A 27,389-nucleotide genomic window follows, 5' to 3' on the forward strand; every position below is an offset into this window, starting at 1 on the left:
CCCACGTGACCCGTGGGCGGGGCGTGGGCGGGGCGGAAACAGCTCCGCCGCCATAGCTACCGAGGCGGAAGTGAGCGGTACAGGCGCCATCGCTACCGAGGCGGAAGTCACGTGACCCCAGCGTTAATGGAATAATTTGCTTTGGAAGGGTTTTTTTAAGGTTCATTTTGTTCCACTCCCTCCACGGTCAGGGACGCCGTCTACTAGACCAGCTTCCTCCAAGTCCCGTCTGACCTGGCCTTGAACACTTCCAGGGATGGACCGCAGGTTCTCGGGCAACTTTTTCGCTCCAGGGCAGCTCAGGTTAATTAAGGAGAGCGACAGGTGTTACTGAGTTATTCCTCTAATAAAGAGGTGGAGTCAATTAGCCCCGTTTAACTGGTATGTAATAAATCGGAGTTGAAGGTGAGCTAAAAGAGACAGACCTATAACCTGCAGTTATAGGTACGTTGTCTATAAGATATCCTAAAGGATACACCTCATTAGATAATGTATATTTATAGAATGCTCTTCGCTGCTTGAAGATCATCCCACGACACGGGGCATCATTTTCTATTCGCTCCCCAAATCGATTCAGTTTGCATGAAGTCTTTCTGCTCCCGTCTCAGCCTGATCTTTTCGCTAAAGGCTTAAAAAAAAAAAAAAAAAAAATCTGTGATCAAAGGGAAATATTCATCTTATGTCGTATTCGGAAAGAGGAATTAAAGGAATCACCGGGAATGCACACACCTGGACGGTGTGCCGAAGGCAGACCGAGAGAGTTCGGTGTCGCTACGGTCGCACACTACATTCCCCATAATGCCACACGGCGCCCACGCAACCATTCACTGCTGAGATTACACTTCCCATGATGCCCCGCATGGGGAGCACGTTCACGAGGAACGCGGTGCGGCGCGATGCCAGCTGGGATTTGCAGTCCCGCAGTGACGCGCGGTGCCGTCACGGGGGCGTTACCGGGGCGGGCGGGGCCGGACCGCCGCCAGCGAGGCCTTGTCGGCGGGGGGGAGCCGGCCGGGCCCGCGGCCGCTGCACCATGTCTGCCTGCCACAGCTGCGCTGCCGCTGCCCGCCTCTTCGGCTCCACGCTGCCCTCCGCCCGCAGAGGTAACCGCGCTCGGGCCGCCGGCCTTCCTTCACCGGGCCCGGCGGGGTCAGGCCCTTCGGCCCGCGGCCCTGAGGGGGGCCCGGCCCCGCCGCTGCCCTTATCGCGCTGTGACAGCGGCGGGGCACGGCGGCCTTTGCCTCTTTTTTCCTGCCTTTAACCGTTTGCTGGGCTCACCCGCGCGGTGCGAGTGTCGGGGGTAAGGGCAGTGCTGCGTGGTGTGAAGTATCGGAGAATTTGCCCTCGTTACGGGGAAATGTAATGCGAGAATAGTTTATTTCAACAGGAGCGATGCTCAGCAGCTGTCGGCCAGGGTGTGTTACTCCGCAGTGCGAGTAAATGTGTTTAATTTGCTTTAAAATGGCTTAATTACCTTAACTGATTAAAAGCCTACCTTCGTTGTAGCTTAAACTTGGAATATTTCTTATAAAGATGGGCTTAGTTAGCAAAATTAATTTTTTCCGACTTGGTAGAAGGACGGGACTGTGCAAACCACTCACTGGAAGTTGAAGTGGTGGGAGGCTGTTACTTTTTTACTGTCTTTGTCCTTCTCACGGTTCACGGTGTTCTTGAGGGTACTGAGAGCAGACAAACCATGTGCTGCTTTGAGTGAAAGGTAGAGAGCACCCCCAAATTGTGCTGAAAATCCCTCTGTTGCCACAGTTGTGACAATATCTGCAATTACTGTACCCTCAGCAATAGCCCGATGAGTCAGAGATCATTTACTGCCTTTAAGAGGTGAGTTAACTCTTTGTAGATGCCTTTGCATTTATATCTCAGATATCACCTGTGCTGAAAAGTTCAAACCTGTACTTTCAAGTCCAGCTTGTCTAGCTTTATGCAATCCCCTGAAACAATAAACTTTAAAGCAAGTATTATTTTGAATTTATTTCAGAATTATCTTTTTTTAAAATTTGTGTGGTTTTTGGTCAGAACTAAGATTCAAAAGGCTTATATAAAAGAGCAAATGAGACTAAAATGCAGATAAAGTAATACAACTATTTATCCATCAGCCTTCAATGAAAGTTGTTTAAAAATAAATGTGTCCTATTTTAGTGTATTTTTTCTATTACATTATGTCTTCTGCCAGGTGCTTCCTTTGCTATGGCTGGGTGGTGCAAACTTGAGAGAGTTCAGAGTGCACAGATCAGTGTAGTCAATCGAGTGTTATGTGGGACAGTTACAGTTTGTCACAGTCTCTCTGTCACTTTCCTGAGCAGTAGATGCCTCCAAGATCCCCCAGGCTTGGCCCCGAAGTCACTGTTTATTTCATCAAGTATCAATTAAAGGTTAATATGATGTTAAGGAGCTTCCCATTGTTTCTTAATGCACAAATCCAAACGGATTTGTTTGCTGGATTGGTTCCATTGCTGCCAGCAGAGTTAGGAACACGTCCTTTGAATTTAGTGGTCCAAAAAAAAAAAACCCCACCTGAGCCACCACTGCCAGGTGTGTGTGAACAAATCCTGCCAGCTGTTACATATTGGAACATTTATCAGTATCTGGATCGTTCAGTGGCAGCTGCTAGGCATTGGACTGAAATGTTGATTTCTCTTGAAAATCTCCCTCTGGGCTTATTGACGCAAGGAAGTAGCAGTGATAACTTTCTTACTGCTTCATTGTGTAATTATACAATGATGTTTTGTTAAAAAAACACCACTCAGACCTCACGATAAGCACATGAGGCTTTTTATGCTTAGCCACAAGCTGATGTAGCAGTAATACTTTTTTTTTCACAGCTTTAGTTTTCACAGCTCAGTACCCAGTGCTGTGTAAGGTTTCACAGTTCATCCCATACAGTTCTCAGTGCATTTTCTGTCTCATAAGAGCAATTCGAATTAAAAGGAGGACTCTGAAATGTTTGAGCTTTTGTGTTAGTGCTTCAGCCTTTTTCCACAGGCCAAATCTCCTTGTCTTGAAAGGAAAGTTGTGTGACTTCAGGTTTTGTTCAAGGGAGGCGAGGTGGTTATTTTATTTTAAGGGGTCTTCTAAACCAAAACTCAGTAAAGGAACCATCTATGAGGAATGAGCCTCCAAGACTGCTCAGAACAGCTATTGCATTGTGAACACTCACCAAAGCTTGTTCTTTACTGACAAGTGCACTTGGCACACGGAGTCATCAGAGTTCTCTGCAATTCAAAGACACAACTGCTTCTGAGAGCCAGCCAGTGTTTTCAAGTTTTCTGTGATGTTTTCATAGCTTATCCTGTGTAATCTAAAATGTGTTACAGTGGCACTCAACAGAGGAATTTAAAATGGGGAAGCTCATTGATTGTTCTTCCTCCCTCACGTTTACAGACAGAAGCAATGCTGTGAAAGATTTTTAAAAGATTAATTTTTAGTTATGTTAAAAATAGCTGCAAGTCATCTTCAGGTTCAGGAATTTTAAGCAGCATGTAAGTTAATAAACCAGCTTCAAATCTCATTTGACACTGTCATCTTCATTGTGACTTTGCAGAGGCCTGTAGGAGTTTTCCTGGTAAATTTAGATTCCTTTTCTTTATTTTTCTTCCTCCTTGTTATAGTAACAAGGAGAATTTTCTGAGTATCCTCTTTCAGCTAAGTTTCCAGCTCTTCGTTATTGTTATTTCCTCTTTCAGAGCAAATAAGCTGCACTCCTCTTGCCATTTCTACTTTTTCTTATTTTTTTAAGAGTTTTTGGATTTTCCATAGTATTCTCTCCTCCCCACAACAATAAAACTGTGTATTACCAGCAAGTTTGTAATTGCTATTGTTGCTGTATAGCTCTGCTGTCAGTAAGGCACAGAGTCCTTATCAAAACCAGAGAGCAAGTGAGAAATTTGCCACTTTAAATGTGAGAGATGAGATATGGATTCCAGGCTGTTGTTGATGTTGAAATCATAAGCACAACATATGCTGGCTCACATCATACCCAGCCATGAAATGCAATCCTGCCCATGTTGCAAGAGGAGGAAAAGGCTGTTTAGTTCCTCAATGAGGTTCTTTTTTCATGTTGGCAATAAGGTATTTCAGCAAAGTTAAGATTATGCTGAGTTTGCCTGTGCCGGCCTGGCGGTGAGTGCCAAATAGGACATGGCTTCTCAGTTCTCCTCAGCACAGATTTTGTTGCCAAGAGGTGCCTCAAATTCCTGGAAACTAATTTTTAGTGGAGTTCCCAAGTGAAAGCCAAATCCAGATGCGCAGTCATTGAGTCTGAAACACGTGATTTTTTTATAATAAAGAGAGTCTTCAGAGGTCTCTCTTATTTTGGGGGTTGAATGATTTCACAATAAGAGCTGTAAATTGATTGTGTTTGTCATTCTGAGGATCAGTTTCATAACTGGGATGTTCCCTATTTCATGCCACAATGGGATTCTCAATTGTCTGATATCAGAGGACCTGGAATTACTTTGGGGATCGTTTTTGGAAAACCCAGGCAGCTTTTAATGAGATGAACATTAAGGTGGTGAAGATAATTTACTTTGATGACTGAAATGTGGATGTTCAAAGCTGAATTCTGTTGCCAAAACCTTTAAGGACCGCTTAAAGTAAATAACTTCTGAGATTTGGTGGCAATGGAATCAAAACGGGAGTATTTTTAATATTTACCTTTCTTTTTTTTCTTTTTTTTTCTTGTTTTTTGGTTGGTTTTTTTTTTTTTAGGTATTACTTGTGGTCGTACACGCATCCCCGTTTTAGGAAAACTTGGGACTTTTGAAACTTGTTCCCTAAAACGAATTCCTCTTAGAAACTTTTCAGAAACACCAGCATATTTTGCTTCAAAGGATGGTGCAAGCAAGGATGGTTCTGGAGATGGAAGCAAGGTAATTTCCACACACTCAGGGTTTCAGTCGTTGATGTAAAATGTTCCTTAAATTTTTTATATTTTTTTAACTTAAAATTAGGTTAATCTTTAAATGTTGGCCAACTCTTGACATTTCTAACCCTTCAAATTGCTGCAGTGAAGAAAAAATAAACTGTATTGTGAATTTATTAGGTGGCAAACCTTATAAATGTCCCACAGTGCTTTTCCCAGTTTTATAAATTTTTTTGCTCAGTGTAAGAGGACACTTGAAAACTTTATTGGATGTCATAAATCAAGAATAGGTTTCAGGATCTCATGAAAAAGTAGTAATCAGAGCTATTCTCCTTCAAAAGCCTGCTGCTCCCAAGTAGGCTTTTTCAAACTAAGTACATTTTAAATGTCTCTGGGTTTAGAATTGATTTGTGTTAGGTAGGACAAGTCAGCGTGGACATGAGATCGATCGCCTCTTGTTAGTCAGTTGTAGTCTATTTTTATCCTAGTCGTTCTCAATAATTATAGTTAATAAACAGCTTCTTCAGATAAATGATTACCTGAGAATAAAACTGCTCTTTAGTCAGCAAATAACATTTTGAGAGTTCACAGGCAATAACTTTGCCTTAGTATGGTGTGTTGTGAACCTGAGGAACTGTCCAGATGACACAGGTGTGTTCTGAAGGTGCAATTAAACTTTAAAAAAAAAACCTAAAAATTTAATAGTGTTTTTTTTCTTGAGAAGGGTTGTGAGGAGAAATCAGTAGGCAAGAAAGGTTTAAAAAATGAGGAACTGCCTTTAAAAAGGGAAGAGAGATTTTTACTGTTTCCTAAAATATAATAACTTTTATTAATCCAAGTATGAAGGCATAGAAGAGATGCAAGTAAAAAATACAGTATTTCCAAGCACTTTGAGATGCTTCATCTAGAATAGATTGCTACACCTGTCAAGGAAGTGAGAGGAGCTGTGGCTTCATAAACCCTTAGAATCCATGCAGTTGAGATAATAAAATACTCTTTAAATACCATTTGTTTTCTTGTCTGGCATTAAAACATTAAAATACACTATTAAAACATTCTTGACACAGCTTGTTACTGTTCTAGTGCCAGTCAAGCAGCTCTAATTCAGGTATGGGATACCTCTTCTGTGGGCATGCAAAACTGGCAGACCTAGGAAATGCAGATGTGTGTACACTTCCAAGTGTTTGTCACATTCTTCTAAGTTTTCAAAGCCTTTAAAAAAATCCTGACAACAGCTACTTTGTCATTCAGCTATTGCAAAATTCAAATTATTTGATTCCATGAGCACAGTACTAAATGCCTACTTTACCAGCTCCATTGTTTGGGGCTAATTGTCTGGAAATCTCTTTCAGAAATCTGTTGGTGAGGGTGGAGGTAAAAAGTCAAGCTCTGGAAGCTCTGGGAAAGGAGGGAACCAACTTCGCTGCCCGAAGTGTGGGGACTTGTGCACACATGTGGAGACCTTTGTGTGTAAGTTTTCATTAAAACTTCCCTTTCTTTAATAGGCACAGAAGTGACTTTATCATTTAACATAGTCCTGATAGGGAAGTTTTAGCCTACCTAATTATATGATGTCAGAAATTTTGTTATGCTTAGTTTGGCCTTGTTGGTGTAACCATTTATTGTCTCTGTGGGTATTGTCTCTGAGTAGTTCCCATGGTGTGTGTGAATGTGGTAGTGGAATTCACATTGCATCTGTGAATATTTTAAAAATAATTAATTGCATTTCATGCATTAAAAATAGCACTTTAACTACTGGTACTTCTGTCTTTCTATTATATAATATATGCTTAATTATATAGGTTTGTAATGTCTGTCCTTTCTTTCTTAAATAATAAAAGTTTAATCCTGCATTTACTGTAACCAAAGTGCTTATCCAGCAGAGGAATTAGTATCTGACAGATGGCTTACTAGAACAGTCTTCTATGGCAAAGTCAGAGCTACAATACATTCCAAACAGAAGGCTGGAAAGTCCAGCTAGAAAATCCAAAATGCCTGTTCTCCAGCAGCAATTGCTACTTTTCTTTTTCTTCTTTTTTTTTTTTTTTTTTGGAAGTGTAATCCCACTTAAGGCCAGTTATCCTTTAGGTTCTATCTGACCTGAAGACATTTCATACCTCATTTCAGCACTAATGAGACTAGCTTAGAAAACAGTTGTCAGAAAGCAAATACCCATTGTTGGTGGAGCTTAAGGAGGAAGTATCAAGTCATGATCAGACTTGTGCACTAAGAGGCTTAAGACAAGGTCAGCAGTTCTTAATATCACAGCTGGCAAAAATAATGAGTGGATGTGCTGTTATTTGCTGCTACTCATATAAAACAGGATTTTAAATGATCAAGTGTTATGAATTACAAGACAGTTCTATAATAATAACAATATATTTCTTTATGTTAGATAAAAGGATCAGTCCTCAGTTACTTTTTTTCCCCTAGAAATAAGGTTGTTTATCTGGTTTGTTTGAAACTATAGGCAACAAGGTATTCTGCAAAACCTGGCACTAGTTTCTGGAACTAGAAATATGATCCTGTCTGGTGTTCAGTGTGGTCTCTCCCTGGACTAGGCGTGGTTGGAAACAGTGGAAGGATTTTTAAGTTTATTTACCTTCTTATGATTCACGAGTAGGCAGAGATGTTTTTGAAACTCTCACTTCACTGGTGTTTGCCTTGGTACTGCAGTTTGTGCTTTTATCTGGAAATACCATTCAAACATTGTCCCAGAATGATCCCTGGAAAGCAGAGATGTGATTTAGTGTTTTGTCAGTGTTGCTGGGAACACTTAAACATGCTTGGAAACTTGGGAACAGGATTTATTCACACCAACACTATGGGAGAACATATCTTGATACATGCAATCTAAAATTCACAAGTAGTGAATCCACTTGAGTTGAGCATGAGAATTAACACAGGTTCTGTAAACACCTTGGGACTGGAAACCCACTTTTTTCCAAAGCTCTTGTGAGTTCTGGTGAAGTTTCCTCTGGACCTGTGTTATTCTGGTTTAGTCTGTAAATTTGAGCACACTGCTTCCCAACCACACTGTATAAAGCAGCTGGAAAACAGAAGTTCTAATTTTCTTAAAAATTATTTGAAAAAAGAAAACAAAAACTAAGGAAAAGAAATCTGTCCCATTCTGCTCAAAATGAATGGGTTGCAAGTTGTATTAAGCCTATTGTAAGTTGATTTTTTTGGATAAGCCTTTGTTGTTGCTTAGTCAGGAAAAATGATAAATTTGCACAGTTCTGGTTTGAATTGCCAACCTGCAGAGCCTTAAATAAATAAGTAAAACCAAAGGAAAACATGCAATTAGTATTTGTTTCAGTTTAAATATTAGGTTTTCAGTCATTTGGAGAGAAGTAGGGAAACACAATACTGAATAAAAGCCACATTCGTTAGAAAATTAATTGCCATTGTGTGATAGTGTGACTGGCTGGTTTTCCAGTGGAGTTTGTTTTTGATGGAGCTTCACTCTGTGTCTGCAAATCTTGCAGAAAGATTTGCTTGGCAGTGGCTTTCCAGTAATTAACAATGAAGGGAAAGTATGAGGCAAACAAAAAGTCATTTTGCTTTGACCTCCTTTCTCAGCAGTTCCTGTATTGTTTTGGGTTGTGAAAGTCTGTAAGGAGAGTTTGTGATCAGTGGAATAAGACTTGATCCTCAGATGTGGAGTGAAATCCAACAGCTGTAAAGCTGATTGACATAAGAAGCCGTATCTGGTTGCTCCTTTTACTGTCTCCACCTGATGCCATTGGGTTACTCCATCCTCCAGAGCAAGACTTCCCTGCTACTGTACATACTTGGAAGTTTCCTTGCTTTCTTTTTCCTGGTTTGGTTGCGAGCTTTTTTTTTACCTTAAAGCAGTTTGATAGTAGCCCATTATCTCAACCCTACAAGTCTTTTGAAGTTTAATCCTCTGGTTGTTTTTGTTTCCTGTATGTTTTGTAAAAAACCTGGCATTTCTTTTTGGCAAGGTCAACTCACACAGACTTTAGAAATCCCTTTGCTAATGCAGCCTCTGTGGCAATGTTGTATGATTAAAAACAACACTTGACTTGCATTTTGGCGCACTGTAAATATTTGCAGACATCTTAATGACAGGGAGGTAATTTGACATGGGTGTTCTTTGCTGTGCTTTTATGTGTTTGCTAAAAGAACATATGAAAACATGCCAGTATTTAGGATTAGCAAAGTTGCCTGCAGCTCAATAGTGTACTCATTTTTTTTAGTGATGTTTTAAAAATGCCCTATAGTACTCTTAAAGCCCATTCCTTATTTTCTGGGGGTTTTTAATCATTCATGTGGATCTATAAAGGGAACAACCATTCTCATGGCTCTTCTATCCTAAATAAGTGTTGTATAAGGAAGGAGAACAGCCTCGTGGCACTGTAGTCATCACGGACATCAGAGGTGTTTTGAGTGAGCCCTGGGAGAAAGGCTGGGTTGTTTTTTTCCCCAACAATATTGTTGCTAAATAATAGTTACGTAACAGGAATGGGTTCGTGCAAGTGGATCTCCATCACATTCCCATCAGGCAGATAACAGTAATTTGGAAGGTTGCTAGGAGAGTTTTCAGGCTGTTGCACAAAATTTCTTTCAAGTAAAGTTAATAAAGCTGTGTTGGTCACAGTATTAGTTGCTGTATTCTTAAAGTGATCTGTTGGTCTTGCTTATCCAGGTATAAAGTGGGATTAATGGTAAGAAAAACCCCACCCACTCCTCGTTTGCTGATGCCAGTCCTATGGGAGACAAGAAGTTATAAATAAGCAGCTTATTTATTGCTAGAGGGTGTTGTTACAGTCAGATCATGCTACAGTGTTCAAGCCATTTTCTAAAAACTTTATGATTTCAGAAATTCTGATATTGGAGTTTTTCATGGGGTTGTTTTTCTACATTTACTTTTAATTAAATACATTTACTAGTATATTTCCTTTAAATCTATCCTATTGCTTGTGATTTGCATTTAATAGCATAATAGTATGGCTAGAAAGGATCTATTCTGAATTACTTTTATTATTCTTCTCTACTGTCTGTTTTTATTATTTCAAGTTTGCTTTGCCAAAGGAAAAGCAATGAAGGTTCTCATTTTCAGGCTTATGAAACCAACCTTTGCAGATTTCTTGAGACATAGTTCACAAGGTCAGCGGTAGGGGGGTTTAGCTTTTGGTATTTGAAAGAAATTTGTTCTAGTCTTAACAGTAAAATAAACAAGCAGAAGATCTTGAAAACATCAAAGTCCTCATGATCTGTTGCATACCATAGCTGCCTCTTGTTGGGATGAGCCCTTTGGGTGACCCCACTGTGCTTGGTGTCCTGGGCTTAGGTGACTCGGGCCTGATCCACAGTGTTCCAAAGCCAGTGGGATGCAGAGAGCAGGAGCTGCCAGAGCCCTCCTGTAATGCTGTCTTTGATGTTCTAGATTGCTTCCCTGCACTTAAACTGTTAGTTTGAGTTAGGAGCATTTCCTGCATAGCTAAAACCTTCATTAATTTTGTCTCTCTCAGAAGTGCAGTTTCCTCTCCTAAGTGTGGCGCTACTGGATAAGTATCAAGAAGTTTTGTATTTAATCCATTGTCTGGTTGCTGCCCAGAATTGTATTTCTTTGGGGCAAATTGTGTTCCCTCTGTGTTAAATTTCATAGGCCAATAATTGCTTTTAAATGTTCTAAGGTAAGTGAGGGAGAAGTGTTGTGTAAACACAGAGTGGTTGTGCTGTCTTACAGTGCTTGTCCTGTGTGATAAACTCGGGCAGAAGCAATTCCTCTTACTGTTTTGTTTGACTTTTTCTGCAGCTTCCACCCGTTTTGTGAAGTGTGAAAAGTGTCACCACTTTTTTGTTGTCCTGTCAGAGGCAGACACAAAAAAGAGCATCATTAAAGAGCCTGAGTCAGCAGCAGAAGCTGTGAAATTGGCATTCCAGCAGAAGCCACCACCTCCACCGAAAAAGGTATGTTTTTAATTCCACCTAGTGTCCCCTTCTGTTGCAGCATGGTGAAATGCTTCCCTTAATCTGCATCAGGTGTGTAATGGGCTCCTGGGACAGAGCAACAAACAATAAAGATGATTAGCTCAAGATTAAACTTTGTGAGCTATGTGACCCAGCAGAGCACTGATAAATGGAGCAAGTAGATCCAATAAAGGTATTTGAGCTTGTTTTCCTCTGTCTTTGTCTTGTGACTTCATTTTCTCCTTTGACCTTGAGGGTGACCTCATCCCTCACCAACCATATTATCTGTTCTTTCTCACTATGGCCTTGCATTCTGTATCCTTATTTTAGCAGCGTCTTTCTGTAGCTGCAGGGCCTTTTATTTGCTGTGGTTTTGGGTGAGAGCTGTAGCTGATTAACTTGTGGCCATGATCCTTCTGAAGTCATTTGGTTTCCTTGTAGAGAATAGTGAGGAAGCCTTTTATGTTTCTCAGTTCCTGGTGGACTGTAATGATTTCTGAACCTGCACATGGCTCTGATAGGCCTCTTTTAAGAAATTAAGTGTTCTTAAAATTTCTGTTCCTCTTAAAAATTTGGATGAAAAGGGCAACTGGTTTATATATTAGTGGGGCAGAACTGACAGGCACAATATGAGTGTGTGAGCACTGTGTTTTTAAAGTAAATTTATCAAAAGGAATATGTTTTGTATTTTAGATGTTGGTTTCTGTTTCTCAGGTCTGTAACTATTTAGACCAAAGTCCATCTTTGGCACAATATACTATTTTTCCTTTTCTGCTGCAAGGTGCTTTAGAAGTGTTACTAAGATTAAGTTATTTTTCAGATTTACAACTACCTCGACAAATACGTTGTTGGTCAGTGTTTTGCCAAGAAGGTGCTTTCAGTTGCTGTGTATAATCATTACAAGAGAATCTACAATAATATCCCGTCTAACCTGAGACAGCAAGCAGAAGTTGAGAAACAGACTTCTTTAACACCAAGAGGTTTGTATGATATTTGGTATTTTTCTGGTCAAATAAATCACCATTTCAGGGCCCTAACTTAAGAAATCCAAGGAAGGTTTTACCCTGACACTAGATGTTCTATAACTGAAATGATGTAAAAGAATTTCTACTAAATATAACTTTCATTGTGAACTTCTGTGATTTATTTAAATGGCAATCAGAAGGTTTATGGTGCTTACCATATGTTTAGCCTTTTTTACTGATACGTATTATGGGGTATTCTCCTTTAACTTTCTAAAGTGAGCCTCCTAAATTTTTCTTTCTAATCTCATTTACTGCTTACCAGTAAATCTGCTGCTTAATCTGCAAGCAACAATGCAGATCAGGAAGGTGATATTTTGCATAGGTAAATTGATGAGTACTTAGACTTCTAACTTCCCTTGCTTCTGCTGGCAGCATCTGCTGGTCACCACAGTATTGTTCCATATCTAGCAGGTGTAAATGGAGTTACTCTTGGCAGTACTTTTGCTGCTGAGCAAGTGTGTAGCTATGTTGATCTAATTTATTTTTAGAAGCAGGATTAAGTTACCATCTCTGACTCAAAAGCGTACCTTGGGGGGGATTTTTTTAAGGTGTTTTGTTCTGTCTTGCAGAAGTTACCATGTTAAGCAAACAGAAATCTTCTTTGCTTTTTGAATTTTAAGTCTTTTAACTGAGGAGGAAACATTAGTAGCACTGTTCTGGTAATGGTAAGAGAGCAGATCTGTACCTGGCACTAGGAAGTTCTGACCCTCCCCAGGGAGATAACATGGTCCATACCCAGAGAGACTGACAGTGAAGGTTTACGTATTTCAGAGTTCTGTCCTATAACAAAGTCTTACATTGTAACACTCAGGGAGAGTTTAAGGAAGCCTTTTCAAACCAAAATTGTTATTGTACTTTTTTCCTTCTATAATTGGTTCTAAAGTGAAAAATCTAATCAGAGGTAATAGATTGTTAATGTTTTAAGAAGTAGAAAGCTTGCTGGCATTTTAAAATCATGCAGGTTGGGTTTTGGGTTAATTTTGACAGCAATAAAAAATAGCTCTGGTGGGGATTTCTTGTTAGAAATACATTCATAGACAGCGATAAGATGTATTCAGAAGAGGGCAAGAGGTGGAGAATTTATAAGCTTTTACAAACTTACATTTTTATTACTGTTTTCATCCTCTCTCTTAGAATTAGAAATCAGAAGACGGGAGGATGAGTACAGATTTACAAGTAAGTGAACCCTCTCCTCATGTCCTCCTCTGCAATACCTACTCTTACGATATGCAGAACAGTCTTTAGTGACTGCTTGTTTGCAATGCTGGGTGAAGTCCAGTTCCTGTACTTTTTCATCATGATAATCAACAGCTTGGGTTTATTTCTTCTCATATGTGAAAAAATATATAAGAAATTACAGTTAAAATGAGTACATTTGTAAGGACTGAAAATTTCTCTTGCTTTTAATGCAGAGGAATGTTTTTAGGTAATCCACTGTGCCTTTGGAAATTCTTTTCCTATATGCCTGTGCAAAAGCATGGTTGGAACTCCCGTATGTGTAATAATTGTGCTGTATTTCTGTTGCAGTCCTCTCTGTAAGCTTCTGTACAGGTAGAATTCTAGATGTGCAAAAGAACTAAGCTGTTATTGTGTGTTTAAGGTAATGACAGACCTTGTTGGTACTCAAACAGTACTGTTATTGTTCTCTTCAGAACTCCTGCAGATTGCTGGAATCAGTCCACATGGTAATGCTTTGGGAGCATCAATGCAGCAACAAATGAACCAGCAGATACCTCAGGAAAAACGGGGAGGAGAAGTACTAGATTCACCCAATGATGACATTAAACTTGAAAAAAGTAATATTTTGCTGCTTGGACCAACTGGATCAGGTATACAGCTGCATGTTTTTATAGGCATCCTATTTTTCCATGGATTTTGTTGTTAATTAGTGATTTCCCTCTTCTGTGATTATTCAGCTTGATTTATAAAAAACCTAAATGTGAGTTTCAAACTTGGATTTCAGTGCTTTTGTGACATGTTAACATGCTGAGCTAGTGACCTTAAAAAGGAGCAAGCTGTAGTTGTGTGGTTTTCTTTTTTTCTATTTTTAGTGCCTGTATTTACTGACTGAATAAAAGATGCCACTTTGACTAAGCTGAAATAAAAGGCATTTATAGTTTCTCTGCTTAGGTGGCAAGCTGAGATGCTGCAGTTAAGACAGTGCTGTTTCACCTCTGGGACAGATTAGTTGCAGGGAGTTGGAAATAGAGATTATTTTGTATGTTCATAAGACTTGGGAATGTTTGTGCTGAAGTAATGGCATTTTGCAGACTTTTTGGGAGAACATTCACTAAACAATATTTTAATTCTGTTTCTTCCCAACTTCAAAGCAGGAGCAATTGGACTTTGCACTGCACCCTGAGTGTCTGCAAAGGACTACTGATTTATTTAATCTTTAAACTCTGCAAGTACATGTATTATGGTTTTTATATTGTGTGATATTTTATTTGTGATACTGTATGCATTTCAAGCTGCCTTAAATGTGTATTATTAAACTAAAACCAGAAATACAGCCTGCCAATGTAAAAACCACTGCTTATGAAAGCTATCTCCTTTGTAAAATGTTCCTATATTAAGATGCTGGCATGATTCAGAATGTCTAATAAGAGTAACAATGATCCTGTGGTAAATCCTAGAATGGTTTGGGTTGGAGGGTACCTTAAAGCTCCCCTCATTCCACCCCTGCCATGGGCAGGGATACCTTCCCCTGTCCCAGGTTGCTCCAAGCCCTGACCAACCTGTCCGTGAACGCTTCCAGGAATGGGGCAGGCACAGCTTCTCTGGGCAACCTGTGCCAGGGCCTCCCCCACCTTCACAGGAAGGGATTTCTTCCCGATATCTCATCTAAACCCACCTTCTTTCAATTTTAAGCCATTCCCCTTTGTCCTGTTACTATACATCCTTGTTAAAAGTCCCTGTCCAAATACTTGGATTTGTGTGCTCGAAGAGAAATGTGTGGCAGTTCTAACATGCAGCTTTTGCTTTATCAGGTAAAACCTTGCTGGCTCAGACTCTGGCTAAATGCCTAGATGTACCTTTTGCTATCTGCGATTGTACCACCTTGACTCAAGCTGGCTATGTTGGGGAAGACATCGAATCTGTCATCGCAAAACTCCTGCAAGATGCCAACTACAATGTAGAAAAAGCTCAGCAAGGTAAACTTCTAATGTGTGTTTCAGAGACTGTGTTAATTTTGCCTAACTGCTCTGAGCTTTTGAGACCACCAGTATTCCTGAAATTGGTGTTCCTGCTGCATGTACTCAAAGTTTAAATCAGACAGAATAAACCTGAAAAGAGCTCAAAGTGTAGTGTAGAGCTCTTGTAGTTTTGTTTTTGTCCATAATTGGACAAAATTGCATATGTTTGTAGTCTGGAAGTAGAACAGACTGCTGCTCTCTCAAATGTTATTATTTTCTGTAAATTCTTGCTTCTCTTTAAAAGTAGGGTCGTCTTTAAACCCATTTTCTGTAACTGCAGGAATCGTTTTTCTGGATGAGGTAGATAAGATTGGCAGTGTTCCTGGTATTCATCAGTTACGGGACGTTGGGGGAGAAGGTGTTCAACAGGTAAATACTTCCATGGAGTGATTTTACTTCCTAAGTGAACAGGATGTATGATCTTGTCATGTCAAACAGCATGGGAATTTATGGAGTCATAGTTCTTCAGTTTCTTAATTGTTCACCTTCAAAAGACAAATCTTTCCTCTTGAATTTCTTAATTGTAAAAACATCATCTCAAAAGCAAATTGAGACTTCCTCGTGGAAATGTTTTGATTGAAAAATGTCTTCTCAGCATTCAGACAGCCAGTTCATAATGCAGGCAAGAACAGATAACATTTCCCACTTAAACAAAACTGTTAAAAGCAGCTAATCATTACATGCATAATGTGCATGGGAGCCACATTAAAGGAACATTTTTGTCCTTAGTGGGATTGTCTCATAGGGAAAACTGACTTTTCTGGACACTTACTGTTACTATAAAGGCATAAGGGAGCAAAAAATGCATCTGTGAAAATGACCGTAGCATGGTGTGCCCTCTTATATGATGCTACACAGTGTTAATTTTTTATTGCTTATTCTTTCCTTCTTAGGGCTTGTTAAAATTACTTGAGGGCACAATAGTAAACGTTCCAGAAAAGAATTCTCGGAAACTACGTGGAGAAACGGTGCAGGTTGACACAACAAACATCCTGTTTGTAGCTTCTGGTGCTTTTAATGGTCTTGACAGAATTATCAGCAGGAGAAAAAATGAAAAAGTGAGTACATCAGGCTGTATCTGAGCTGGAAAAATCATCATCTTAATTACTGTTTGCAATACTGACTTTGACATATTTGTCTTGACATATTTGTAAACACACTAAATTTCTTTATTTCAGCAAGTGGTGCTAAAGGCCATCTTCATCTTGAAATACCTGGTCATGCAGTTCACTGTTTTGTAGATTAATGTCTGGGACAGGGTTCTTGCTGCAGCGTTCTAACAGAATGTGCTCCCTGTTTCTACACTAAAGGAGTGACTGAAATTCAAGTTACTGTTCATGTTAATTTGTGTAGCTTCCCATGTAAGCAAACTTGCCTGCATTTGCTTCTTAGGAAGTGTCACTGGTACTTGTAAACTGGCCAGAATATGTTGATAACCTTCTTTATTTTAAGAAAAAATTGCTCTTGTACTGATGTATTAATCCTTCACTGAGGGAATTCAATTTTATAAGAAACTGATTGTGTGCTAGAGGTCTAATTTTACGCTAAGTAGTTTCTTGAGCTTGAATTAGTATCTAATGATGTAGCAGTCACTGCAGATTATTTAATACTCGTGGAAAGTGATTTATTTACATAAAGAAAGCTCAGTTATTGCAGTTCTGTAAGCAGAACGTGTTTATCTTCCAGTACCTAGGATTTGGGACACCATCTAACATGGGGAAAGGCAGAAGGGCTGCAGCAGCAGCTGATCTTGCCAATATAAGTGGAGAGTCTGACCCACAGGAAGATATTGAGGAGAAGGATCGCTTGCTGCGCCACGTGGAAGCCAGGGATCTCATAGAGTTTGGCATGATTCCCGAATTTGTGGGACGTTTGCCTGTTGTGGTTCCTCTGCACAGCCTGGATGAGAAAACCCTTGTACGGATTCTTACGGAGCCACGGAATGCTGTGGTTCCTCAGTACCAGGCACTATTCAGCATGGATAAGGTTTGAATTTTTATTTGATGACTCTCTGGTATTCTTGTTTATAAATACATGTTGTTTTCAGTAATGCTTGTACTCAACACAGTCATAAATGAAATAATTAACTGAACTTCCCATTTTTCTCTGTGTAGTGTGAATTAAATGTAACTGAAGATGCATTGAAGGCTATAGCCAGACTGGCCCTGGACAGAAAAACTGGTGCCAGAGGTCTTCGATCTATAATGGTGAGTAAATTAAGTCTTATAAACAGTAAATGAACCTTCCTGGATATGTGTATGGACCTAATCATGACCATTTCCTGTCAAAACCACACTTAGTTCTGGTACTTACATGGATACAGTAAGTCTTTCTAAAGCTGTGAGTATTCAAGAGTTCTTCCAAGAAGACTCTCTAACTCTGAAAATTACTTGCCCTCTTTTAGAAGAGGACATACAGAAATATTTTCCCCTCTATTTTCTCGTAGGAAAAGCTGCTGTTGGAGCCCATGTTTGAAGTACCCAATTCTGACATCGTATGTGTGGAAGTTGACAAAGATGTTGTAGAAGGCAAAAAAGAGCCAGGATACATTAGGTAAAACCGTAACAGAAGTAGCAGAACAGACCAGTAATACAACTAGACAGGTATTCTGATGGAATAAACACAAATCCATGCACACAACCTAAAAAAGATTCAATGCTTTGTATATTGTACACAGCTGAATTAGTGCCTGTTCTGTCCTAGAGACTTTGGATTTGTATTACTTCAGTTTTTAAATAGAAATTTAAAAATAAACATATGTGAAGTTACTTTTGTGTATGTATACCTGTAGAAAGAGAAGTAAATTTTAAGTTAACAGTAAAAATTTGAAATTCAGTTGTGACTGTACTGAAATTTCTGAAATGAAACTGTTTCTTTCCTCCTACTTTTTACCTCTGATGTGGGGTTTTTGATACAAGCTCTGGGCTGCTAGAGTTTTCTGCATTACTCTTGCAGCAGTGGAGAGACAGAAAGGCACATCTATTGATTTGCTGAACTCTAGTTAAAACAATCATTTTGATGTTGTAAAGGTTATGGTAATGATGTGGAATGTTGAAAGCACTGCACAAATCTGGATTAAAAAAAAAACCCAAGGATTTTAGTGAATGAAGGATGGAGATGAGAGGGAACGGGTCAGGTGAAAGCTGGTTAAAAAATTTCAGGTCTGAAATTTACTAACTTTGTCTTGGTTTCTACCACTGACAATGTTGTTTGAGTGGCTTTCTCCACTAAGGTACATTTGCAGCACCTTGACTGTCCTGAAGCTTGGCTCCGCCTGGTGTGGGTGGAGGGGATGGAAAATACTACGCTGATGGTTGCTTTAAGTGATTTTGTATAGCACCAGAACTACCAAATTTATTGATTAAATCAACTTACTGAAAATCAGAAGGTTAATTGAATTCAATTAATGAGACTGTGTGCTGGTGGCACTGCAAATGTGCACAGCAGCATTTCCAGATCAGAAAGTCAGAACTTTTGCCATGGGGCACTGTGCAAGTGATGTTTGTCAGAAGCTATGGAAAGTGTCTCTTGTTTTTTTTTTTTTTTTTTCCCCAATTTCCAAGGTATCTGATCATTCCTTTCAATCCTAGGGCTCCCACTAAGGATTCGTCAGAAGAGGAGTATGACTCTGGAGTGGAGGAGGAAGGCTGGCCTCGACAGGCAGATGCTGCAAACCATTAAATACTGTCAGAACTTCCACCTGCAAAAAGCTCACTCGGTTCTTTCCTTACGATTGCCTCTGGCTTCAGCCTGATCCTAAAGGCACCGGCTCTGTCTCGGATACGATTCGTGATGAGGAACTTCATTAGCTAAATCAGACTGTGTATTTTATTGCAGCATCACATTGATTTGATGGACAGAGTGTGGACTGGGATGGCATAATGTTCAAATATGAATTGTATATTACACTTGTTCAATTAAAATGTATAGCAAATGCAGCAGCACCCGCACTGCCCTTGCCAGAAACTAAACCAGCAGTGCGGGTGCTGCCAATAGTTAGATTTAACAATAATGTTACTCTACAAATGGGAAATCAAAATTAATATTTAGTAGAGGGTGAGTAAACTATCTTAGCTCCTGGTACGGCTCACAGGGGGTTTATGTTCAGGTCAGTGTTAGAGTCCTGCTGGTGTGTGAAACCCAGCGGGTGCTGGAGTGACTTGTTACATTGGTGGGGGAGGAAGCCCTTTTGGAAAAACTGGGACACACTTTATGATACTGCTGGGAGATTCTGCTAAAATGTGACACTAGTTTGTTACAGTAATTTGAATATTGAATAATACCCTTCACATCTCCATTGGGAGCTGTAGTCACCTTCGATACTGTAAAAGAAGGTGAAATCAGTTATTTGCTAGTTTTCCAGAGGGGTAAACAAGATTCCTAGGAAGCAGTAAAACCATTTGAATTTCGATGAGAAGTCACCATAAATTTTTAAATATTAATGTTCTAATATAGTACATTTTGTTTAACATATTGGAACTATCATGCATCAATTTTTTGGTGCCAGGTATTTGCCCAACCTATCTTAAAATGTTAAGAGATGAAATAAGTAAATGTATAATATTTTTGCTGTAATCAGTAGTGATTGTTCACATGACAGTGCTTTTTAAGTTATATTCTCAAATGCTAGTATTGCATCTTGTGGGTTTGTCTTTGATTTTTAGTCTCACAGCAAGCAATCCTCCCTTTTCTGTTCTCCACCAAATTAATTCAATCCTTTACAAAAGTCTTTGTAAAAACACTAAAGGACCTGTATGGTTTTGATGTGTTTCAGGAATTAAAATTGTTGCTTACAACTTTGTTTTGTCTTTCAGTGAAAATGTGGACTTGAGTGTCCCTAAAACTTTAATCCTTCTTTTCAGTCTATTGGATGTTTTAGGACAAGAAAGCATACTGAAAATCTATTGACCCTATTTTTGTCATTAATTTTTGTCATGTCAATTTTATGTAATACTTGTGTTCTTCCCTAGCAGCAGTGTGACATGCAGTTGTAGCCAGGTGCAACAGATAACGTCCCGTGAGATTTCAGATTTTTTCAGGTTAAATGACCCACTAATGATTCAGAGAAAGCTGTGTTTGGTGTTGAGGATGTTTCTAGAAGCTTGGTGCCCTTGAACTGGGAATCTGTGGTGGACTATCTGTAACTGCATCCTCACTTTCCTTTTTGTAGAGTGAAAAAATATAACAGCTTTTCATTCTGAATCCTTTAATTCAAATCCTTTTTTAAACAGATAGAAAAAACCACGACATTTTACATGAAACTGTTCAACAACTTAGTTTTGAAAGTTGTTTGGAATTCTGTAACCAAGAACTGTTTTTAAGGAAACAAAAATGCCGTGTAACTACAGTTTGTACTTCACCTCTGGCGTTTGAATAAAAGCGAATATTGAAGCAGCGGAGAGTTGTCATCCCTGACGCCATCCCCACATCTTTGAAGTTTTAGGAGTACTTTTTGAAACTTAAGTGGGGCGAGAGGCGGGCGGGGCGGGTCCTCCCGGCCGCCAGGCGGCGCTGTGGCGCTGTGCTCAGGCGGGCGCTGAGGGGCATCATGGCGGCGCGCTGAGGGTTGTGGCGGGATCATGGCGCAGCCGCCGCCGTTCCCCGCCCGCCTCCCGCCGCCGTTCCGCGCTTTCCCACCGCCCTTCCCTGGCCCCACCGTCCGCCCAGCGCCCTTCGCGGTGGGGCCGGTGGCACCCCCGCCTTTCTTCTTGCCGCCGCCGCCGCCTGCGGGTGAGGGGGGACCGCGCTTCCCGCCGGGCGTCCCCTACTTAGCGGCGGCCCCGCCGCGGGCACCGGCCGAGGAGGAAGCGGTGCAGCGGCAGCAGGATGAGCTGTGGCTGTCGCAGTTCTTGGGCCGCCGCCACGCCGCTTCCTCGCCGCCGCCGCCGCCCGCCGCCGCCAGTCCCAGCAGCGCCCGGGCCGTGGCGGTGGCGGCGCTGGGGCGGGTGGCCCGGCTGACCGCGCTCTGCCGGGCCCTGCGACGCAGCGAGGACGAGGGCGACGAACCGGGCTGGGCCCGGACGCGGGAGGAGGCGGAGGCGGCGCTGCGGGAGCTGCGGGAGGTCGTGCGGCCCCTGCGGGAGCCCGGCTACGGCGAGGCGCTGCGCAGGAAGGCCGAGAGGGCGAGGAAGAGGAGGCTGCGCCTGCAGCGGAGGAAGCACGAAGCCAGGGCGGCCAAGGAGGAGGAGGCGGCCCGGGCTGCCGAGCGGGAGGCCAAGATCGACCAGTGGCGGGCTAAGTGCATCCAGGAGGTGGAGGAAAAGAACCGGGTACGGTCCTGAGCGCCTGGTCCTGCCTCTCCTCGGGGCTCCAGGACAGCGCGGTGGAGCGGGGTTGACCTGCCGGTTACGAAGTCACGGCGAGCTGTGCCTGTCCCACAGGCACAGCCCTGTCCAGGGCTTTGACCCCTGCGCTTCAGTGGGTGCCATGGAGGTGCTGCATGGTTTCAGTATGCTGAGAGACGTGCTGTTTCCAAGGCCTGCAGTCCTGCTTCTTCCTTAGAAGTCTTGGACATCTCGGTTTTGCCCTCATATTCTAGGCCTTGACATGAAATTGGGGTTTAAGTTGTTTCTGAACTCTTGGAGGTTTTCCTCTCTGGTTCCCAGTCTCAGCCTACCCATACAGCTCACAGCTACCCTGTGGTGGTCAGTGCTGTTTCAGTATCCATCAGCCGTGCCTCCTGCTTTCATCCTTCTAAAGCTTGTGGTTTGCAAGCTTTTTGATCTCATCAGGAAGTAAAACATCTCCAAAGCAAAAAAACCCACCTCAAATTAGACTCCTTGGGAAGTGCTGTAGGCACCTTTCTGTTAGTTTTTGACTAAAGAGCTCCCTTTCTGCTGGTTTGCTGCTGGGATGGTCCAGAGCAGCTGCTGGGGAAGGGTTTGTGGTCAGACTGTGGCAGGTTAATGGTCTTTAATTGCAGAACTGTGGAACTGGGATGGTTTCTGTTTATTGTTAGATGCTTTCCCTAAATTTCTGTGGTTAAAGGCTCTCAGGCTTTCACAATTCATAAACCATCTAGGAAGTGTTCAAAAATGTCTGGATGTGGCACTTGAAGACATGGTTTGGTGGTGAACATTGTGGTGCTGCTGGCTTGACAGTAGGACTTGATCTTTTCCAGCTTTAACAATTCCATGATTCAGCCCAAATGTATGAGTCCCACGGCATTCTTTTTTGTCTTCTGAACTCTGTGGTGTTTTGGCCTTTTTTTCATAAAAAGGCAAGGCTGGATGGTTGACTTGACTTACTGCTATTACTATGAAGTCACTCTGCTCTCTGGTGCTTTGCTAATCTCTGAAAATACCATTTGATTCTTGTCTTCAAGGAATATTTCACGCATCTTGTCTGTTTTTCCTTCCTTTCATAGGAACGAGAGCTGAAGGCTGCTGCTGACAGTGTCCTGTCTGAAGTCCGGAAGAAGCAAGCAGACACAAAGAGGATGATGGACATCCTGCGTGGGTTGGAAAAGCTTCGGAAACTGAGGAAAGAGGCTGCTGCCAGGAAAGGTTAATTACAAGATTGATCCAAACTTTTTAAATTGCACACGCAGGAAATAAGATGAGGGTGCCCTGTGCTGACTAACAAGGTGCAGCTTCAAAAAGCTGTCTCTTTATTGTGATTTTAATTACAAGAATAGGTACAAAATGCTGAATTCAGTGTTTGTGTTCCTATGTTTCCAAGCACTTTCTAGAAGAAGGATTATTCCAGTAAGAATTCCATCTGTTAACAAGGTTAAGATCATGTTCCTCTGAGATGCTGCCAGCTCTGCTCTCAAGTCAGGTAACAAACCCCCTTCTGAATATGAAAACTTAAAATCACTTTTCTTACTGTTCAGGTGTCTGTCCACCCCCCTCAGCAGATGAAGCATTTGAAAATCAGGTGGAGAGTCTCAAAACATTGCTCAAAACTCGCACAGAACTGTATGAAGCTGAGGAAAGAGCATTAAGGGTTATGCTGGAGGGAGAACAGGAGGAGGAAAGGAAGAGGGAAATGGAAAAGAAACAGAAGAAGGAAAGGGAAAAACTACTACAGCAGAAACTGGAAATGGATTCCAAGCTGTTTGGGGATCCAGGTAAATTTTGCGTGCTGTTCTTAACAGTGTTTTTCCAGACTACATCCCCATCTCACAGACACTGGATTTGAAATGCAGGCACAGATCTGGTTGAGAAAGGGATCATCCACTGGAGTAATTTATGGTCTGAGAACGGGGGATAAACATAATGCTGTTAACACCTGTGGTGTAAGAGGAACTGTTGAGCTCTTTGACATGGACTGCAGTACATCTCAAGCTGGTTTCATAATGTTTTGCAAGAAGAGATTGTAGATTAAACTGAAGTGAGAATAAAAAGAATAGATTGAAGACTTCCAGAACCCAATAGGTGCTTTATTCTGGTGCTTTGGTAAGTGTGACTCAGGTAATCTGTAAAGATTCAGTGTCCGTATGTTCCCTGTATTTAGAGGGTGGAGTCAGGAAAAGTTTTGCTAGTCTTGGCTTTCCTCTGACAGCTGTGGTACGGACCAGGAGATGTGTAACATGTAAACAGTCCTTCATATATTATCTAGGGACCTGATTTCAGGTTACAGCTAGGCAGTAGCAAATGATTTGGCAAATCTGGGGCTTCTGAGACTCACTAGAATGGAAGGTTTTTCCAGATTATTAAACAGTTTCTGTGTCTGTGTTTTCACAGCTGAATTCCCGCTCGCCCATCTACTGCAGCCTTTCAGAGACTACTACTTACAAGCTGAACATTCTGTAGCAGCTCTAATCCAGATCAGGTAAAACCAAAGAAAGAATTGTATTATCAGAGATGACAAACACTGTTTTTTGCAATTATAAATTCAATGCCCCTTTTGGTTTGTCAGCTTCCAAATATGGTTATGCAATGGATTGTTCTGGTTTTTTTCAAGTTTCTTGCTTGAGTCATATCCAACAGATGCTCAAGTGAGGCAGAGTGCACTTCCATGCATGACCATTCCATTTAACACCAGAACATTGAATTTTCACATTTGTCTTTTGAAAAACAAGTTTAAGAGTAAAATTATAGAGGGTTTTGTGTTGATCAGTAACATCTATGTGGGTATATAATAAATCTTACCACCAAATAAATCCCAGGTCTCCTCTCAAACAATGCTCTCTCTGTTAAAGGCATGAATGGGATCAGTACTTGGTGCCAGCTGACCACCCCGAAGGAAGCTGCATCCCTCCAGGATGGGTTCTCCCAAGTCTCCCCACCAATGACACTTGGGCCACTGCTGTCAGATAATTTAGTTATAAATTATTTTAACTTTGGAGGACTGCTTCGTTATAATTACATGTGTAAATATGATAGGGTCCAAACAGGAAGTCTCGTCCTCTATTTCGGCAGCCAGGTACTGGAATGTCTTTACTGGAACGTCTTGAAAAAAAGTTTAAGAGTTGTTTTTGCTGATTGACTGTGCAGGGAATTAGCTGAGCAAGCCCAGAGCTGCCAGGCCTCTCATGGTGCGGAATTACAATCCTGCTGCAAGTTCTTGTTAAATCTCAATCTTAATAAAGGAACACTGCTGATAGTGGTATTTGTGCTAGTACTAATATCCCATTTTTAGTGGCTTTTGTCTTTATAAAGGATGATGAAAAACTTCAGAAATGAAGGAATTAAAAAAAATAAGACGAGATCATTAGTAAACATGTTTTTCTTCTTAAATGAAACATGTCAAGCATCACTGTCAAAATAGTTCCTGTATTTTTGGGTGTAGAGACAAACCTATTACAAGTTTAAATGAATTCTGAAGTACAAACAAGACAGGGTTTTTCAAGGTTGAGTAAAGCAGCTGCTGCTATTTTACTTTTGTGGACTAAAACTGATACCAAAACATGGAAAAAATTCCCAGTTGTGGTGAAATAGGTCAGATAGCCATGCGAATAAATACAAATTTGATGAATAAGCCTGCTGGAAAAAAACCTAATAAAATCTGATGTCTAACCTACTGCAAGTGTTTTGCCTATGTAGATATTTTTGTATAGGGACACATCATGTCTATAGTATTTGATTAAAAACTACAGCTTTATTTTGTAAGTTGTTTTTTTTTTGTGTAGAACAAATAGAGAAAAAGGGATTTTTGTTTTTTTGTTTAAAGCATTTTCATGCTGGGGGAGAGATTTGTTTGAGTACTTTGAATCAAATACAACTCCAACGAGGAGAGAATTGTTGGGAAAAGGTTTGTGTGAAGGAACTTCTCCCTCCTGCAAGGTGACAGAGGCATCTGATGTCAAAGCTTTCCATGTTCTGGACAGTTTTCTTGTAACTGTGATGGGCCATATGGATTTGGAGCTTTGCTGTTGTACGCAGATTGCTGTGGCACCTTTCCAGAGCTGCAGTCCTTATTCTTGCTTAGCCCCAATGTGTGGGAATCAAATTAATCTCTCTAGTGCTTTGCCTCTTGGCGTCACAACAGTGCGTAATTCATGCACGTCATTGCCTAAATGCAATACTTGAGCTTTAGGTGTAATGTTAGTAGTGTCCTCGCTGAACCTTTGCACTGGTTTCTGTCAGTAAGAGATGTGAACTAGTAGTTTCTGATAGAATATGAGTGCAGAAGTTTGCAGTTTTTGCTCACCTGTAGCACCCCAAAATACAGATTGCCATGAAGTCCTCTGCAGGTGTCATTCTGATTTGCTCTTCCCTACATCCTCCCATCCCTAATGTCACTTCCAGCATCTCATTACTCCAGACCCAAGGCCGATCCTGGGGAGTCTTCCCTGATGAAAACACACAAGTTCAAATATAAAAATAAAAAAAACTGCATAAATCCAATACAAACCCAACAGTTTCGGTTCAGGCAGCTTAGTGACCAGAGGATGCTCTGCTTAAACAATTAGGCTCCTTATACCATCAGCATGTCTGATGGAACAGGCCAGCCACTTAAGCTATGATTATCTTAAAGCTGTCCAATTCAGCTGCTTGTCTGACACTGCAGGAATTTAAAGAGCTGAGCAGTAGATAAGGGGGCAGAAAAGCAGCAGCTGTGTTCTCCCTTGTGCTGTGCGAGGAGAGCTCCATGAGTTCATCTGATGGTAAGGACAGCTTCATATTGCTAATAAACATAGGGCTTGAAAATGCCAGGGGAGGATCTACCTTTAGGTGTGTTCTGTGGTTTGTTCTGTGTATTTGCTCCTGTCTAGCAACATCTGCATTAAAATGTTTAATAGTTTTAGTGAGGAAGTTGTTGAAGCCACACATGGGGAGGAATGTTTAAAATCTCAACTCATAAAATACATGGGCACAGGGTATTAATTAAAAAGCATGTTCAGACTTGATTCCCGTTTTTCTGAGTATAATATTTCCCACTGGTTTTAAGAACTTAGTGTAGCCCAGAAGAAGAGAGGGGTTGGCTGTGAGTTTCCAAGCCTCATTTGTATCCTATTCCTCCCCTGGTCCTGGTACAGGTCAGGTTTCTCCTGCTGTTTAGGCACATCCTCTTCCTGATGTGAACTGGTGTGCACTGGTTGGTGTCTGCAGTGTGGAAGTGGGCAGGACTGGTGTGGAGAAGATGAGGTCAGAGCCCTTGTAGGAGTTCCCTTCTGGTGGGAGTCGGTGTTTATAACTGACCCTCTTTTATCCTTTTCTAGTAGCATTTTTGTTGTCATTGCTCCTGCCCCAAAGTACTTCTTGTTTTCTTAACTGTGGTTTTGGGAATTAACACTTGTGGGAACCTCTCTTAGAGCACAGTATTTATGCAGTGAAATACAGCAAAGTGCAGTACCATCATCTCCTCATATATTTCTTAATTGTGGCTTCAGACACACACACTACCCATCCCAATCCCTTGAAGTACAATTTGAACCTGCGTGGAGGCACTCTGGGTGACAGATGCTGAGACACTCCTTTCCTCAGCACCCTGGGATTTTGAGAAGAGCCGGTTTACAGCCCAAGCTGCAGGGGAGGTCTGTCCTTGCATGCAGGAGCTGCTCGAGGAGTAGCAAAAAGCTGAGGGAAGGTGGCTTTGCTTACAGATGTTTTCAGGTGTCACCTTTGCCAGTGCTGACGTGGATTGTTCCATAGGCTGAGCCCTCTTAAGCTGAGCAGATGGCCTGGCTCCATGTGGGATCCCAACACGTTGCCTGTGTCGCATGTTAGTGGCAGGACATGTGCAGGAGCAGAAAGCTCGTTAGGGGTTCTGCTTGTGCAGAGCTATTAAAGGCTCCTGGCGTAAGCAGGCAAAGTGACAACCCTGTTGTTATTCTGGTACAGCCAGCTGAGTTGCACCGAGTGATTGTACATGTTGACTGTGTGTGTCACTTTCTCTGGCCTGCAAGCTCTTTTTGAGTCCTTTGCCAACACAGGAAACTACCCTGAACCCCATCTCCCA

General features: G+C 41.3%; 2 protein-coding genes across 3 annotated transcripts; both read left to right on the forward strand.

The window, feature by feature from the left end:
• Positions 1–970: 970 nt before the first annotated feature.
• CLPX (caseinolytic mitochondrial matrix peptidase chaperone subunit X) lies at positions 971–20,437 on the forward strand. 2 transcript variants are annotated; one of them, XM_082290978.1, is made up of 14 exons: positions 971–1,103; positions 4,726–4,886; positions 6,232–6,349; positions 10,665–10,819; positions 11,640–11,799; positions 12,979–13,020; positions 13,497–13,673; positions 14,835–14,999; positions 15,322–15,410; positions 15,935–16,099; positions 16,728–17,027; positions 17,156–17,248; positions 17,488–17,594; positions 18,632–20,437. In XM_082290978.1, the coding sequence occupies exons 1-14, from the start codon at positions 1,034–1,036 to the stop codon at positions 18,720–18,722; spliced, it is 1,893 nt and encodes a 630-aa protein (XP_082147104.1). In that variant the 5' UTR covers positions 971–1,033; the 3' UTR covers positions 18,723–20,437. The 2 variants fall into 2 exon arrangements, with proteins under 2 accessions (XP_082147104.1, XP_082147105.1); XM_082290979.1 differs by lacking the exon at positions 12,979–13,020.
• A 41-nt stretch (positions 20,438–20,478) lies between these two features.
• Positions 20,479–24,440, forward strand: PDCD7 (programmed cell death 7). Its single transcript, XM_082290981.1, has 5 exons — positions 20,479–21,310; positions 22,408–22,546; positions 22,876–23,112; positions 23,729–23,816; positions 24,187–24,440. The coding sequence occupies exons 1-5, from the start codon at positions 20,621–20,623 to the stop codon at positions 24,302–24,304; spliced, it is 1,272 nt and encodes a 423-aa protein (XP_082147107.1). The 5' UTR covers positions 20,479–20,620; the 3' UTR covers positions 24,305–24,440.
• Positions 24,441–27,389: the final 2,949 nt, after the last annotated feature.

The sequence above is a fragment of the Coloeus monedula genome (assembly GCF_965178545.1).
Source record: "Coloeus monedula genome assembly, chromosome: 14".
NCBI lineage: Eukaryota > Metazoa > Chordata > Aves > Passeriformes > Corvidae > Coloeus > Coloeus monedula.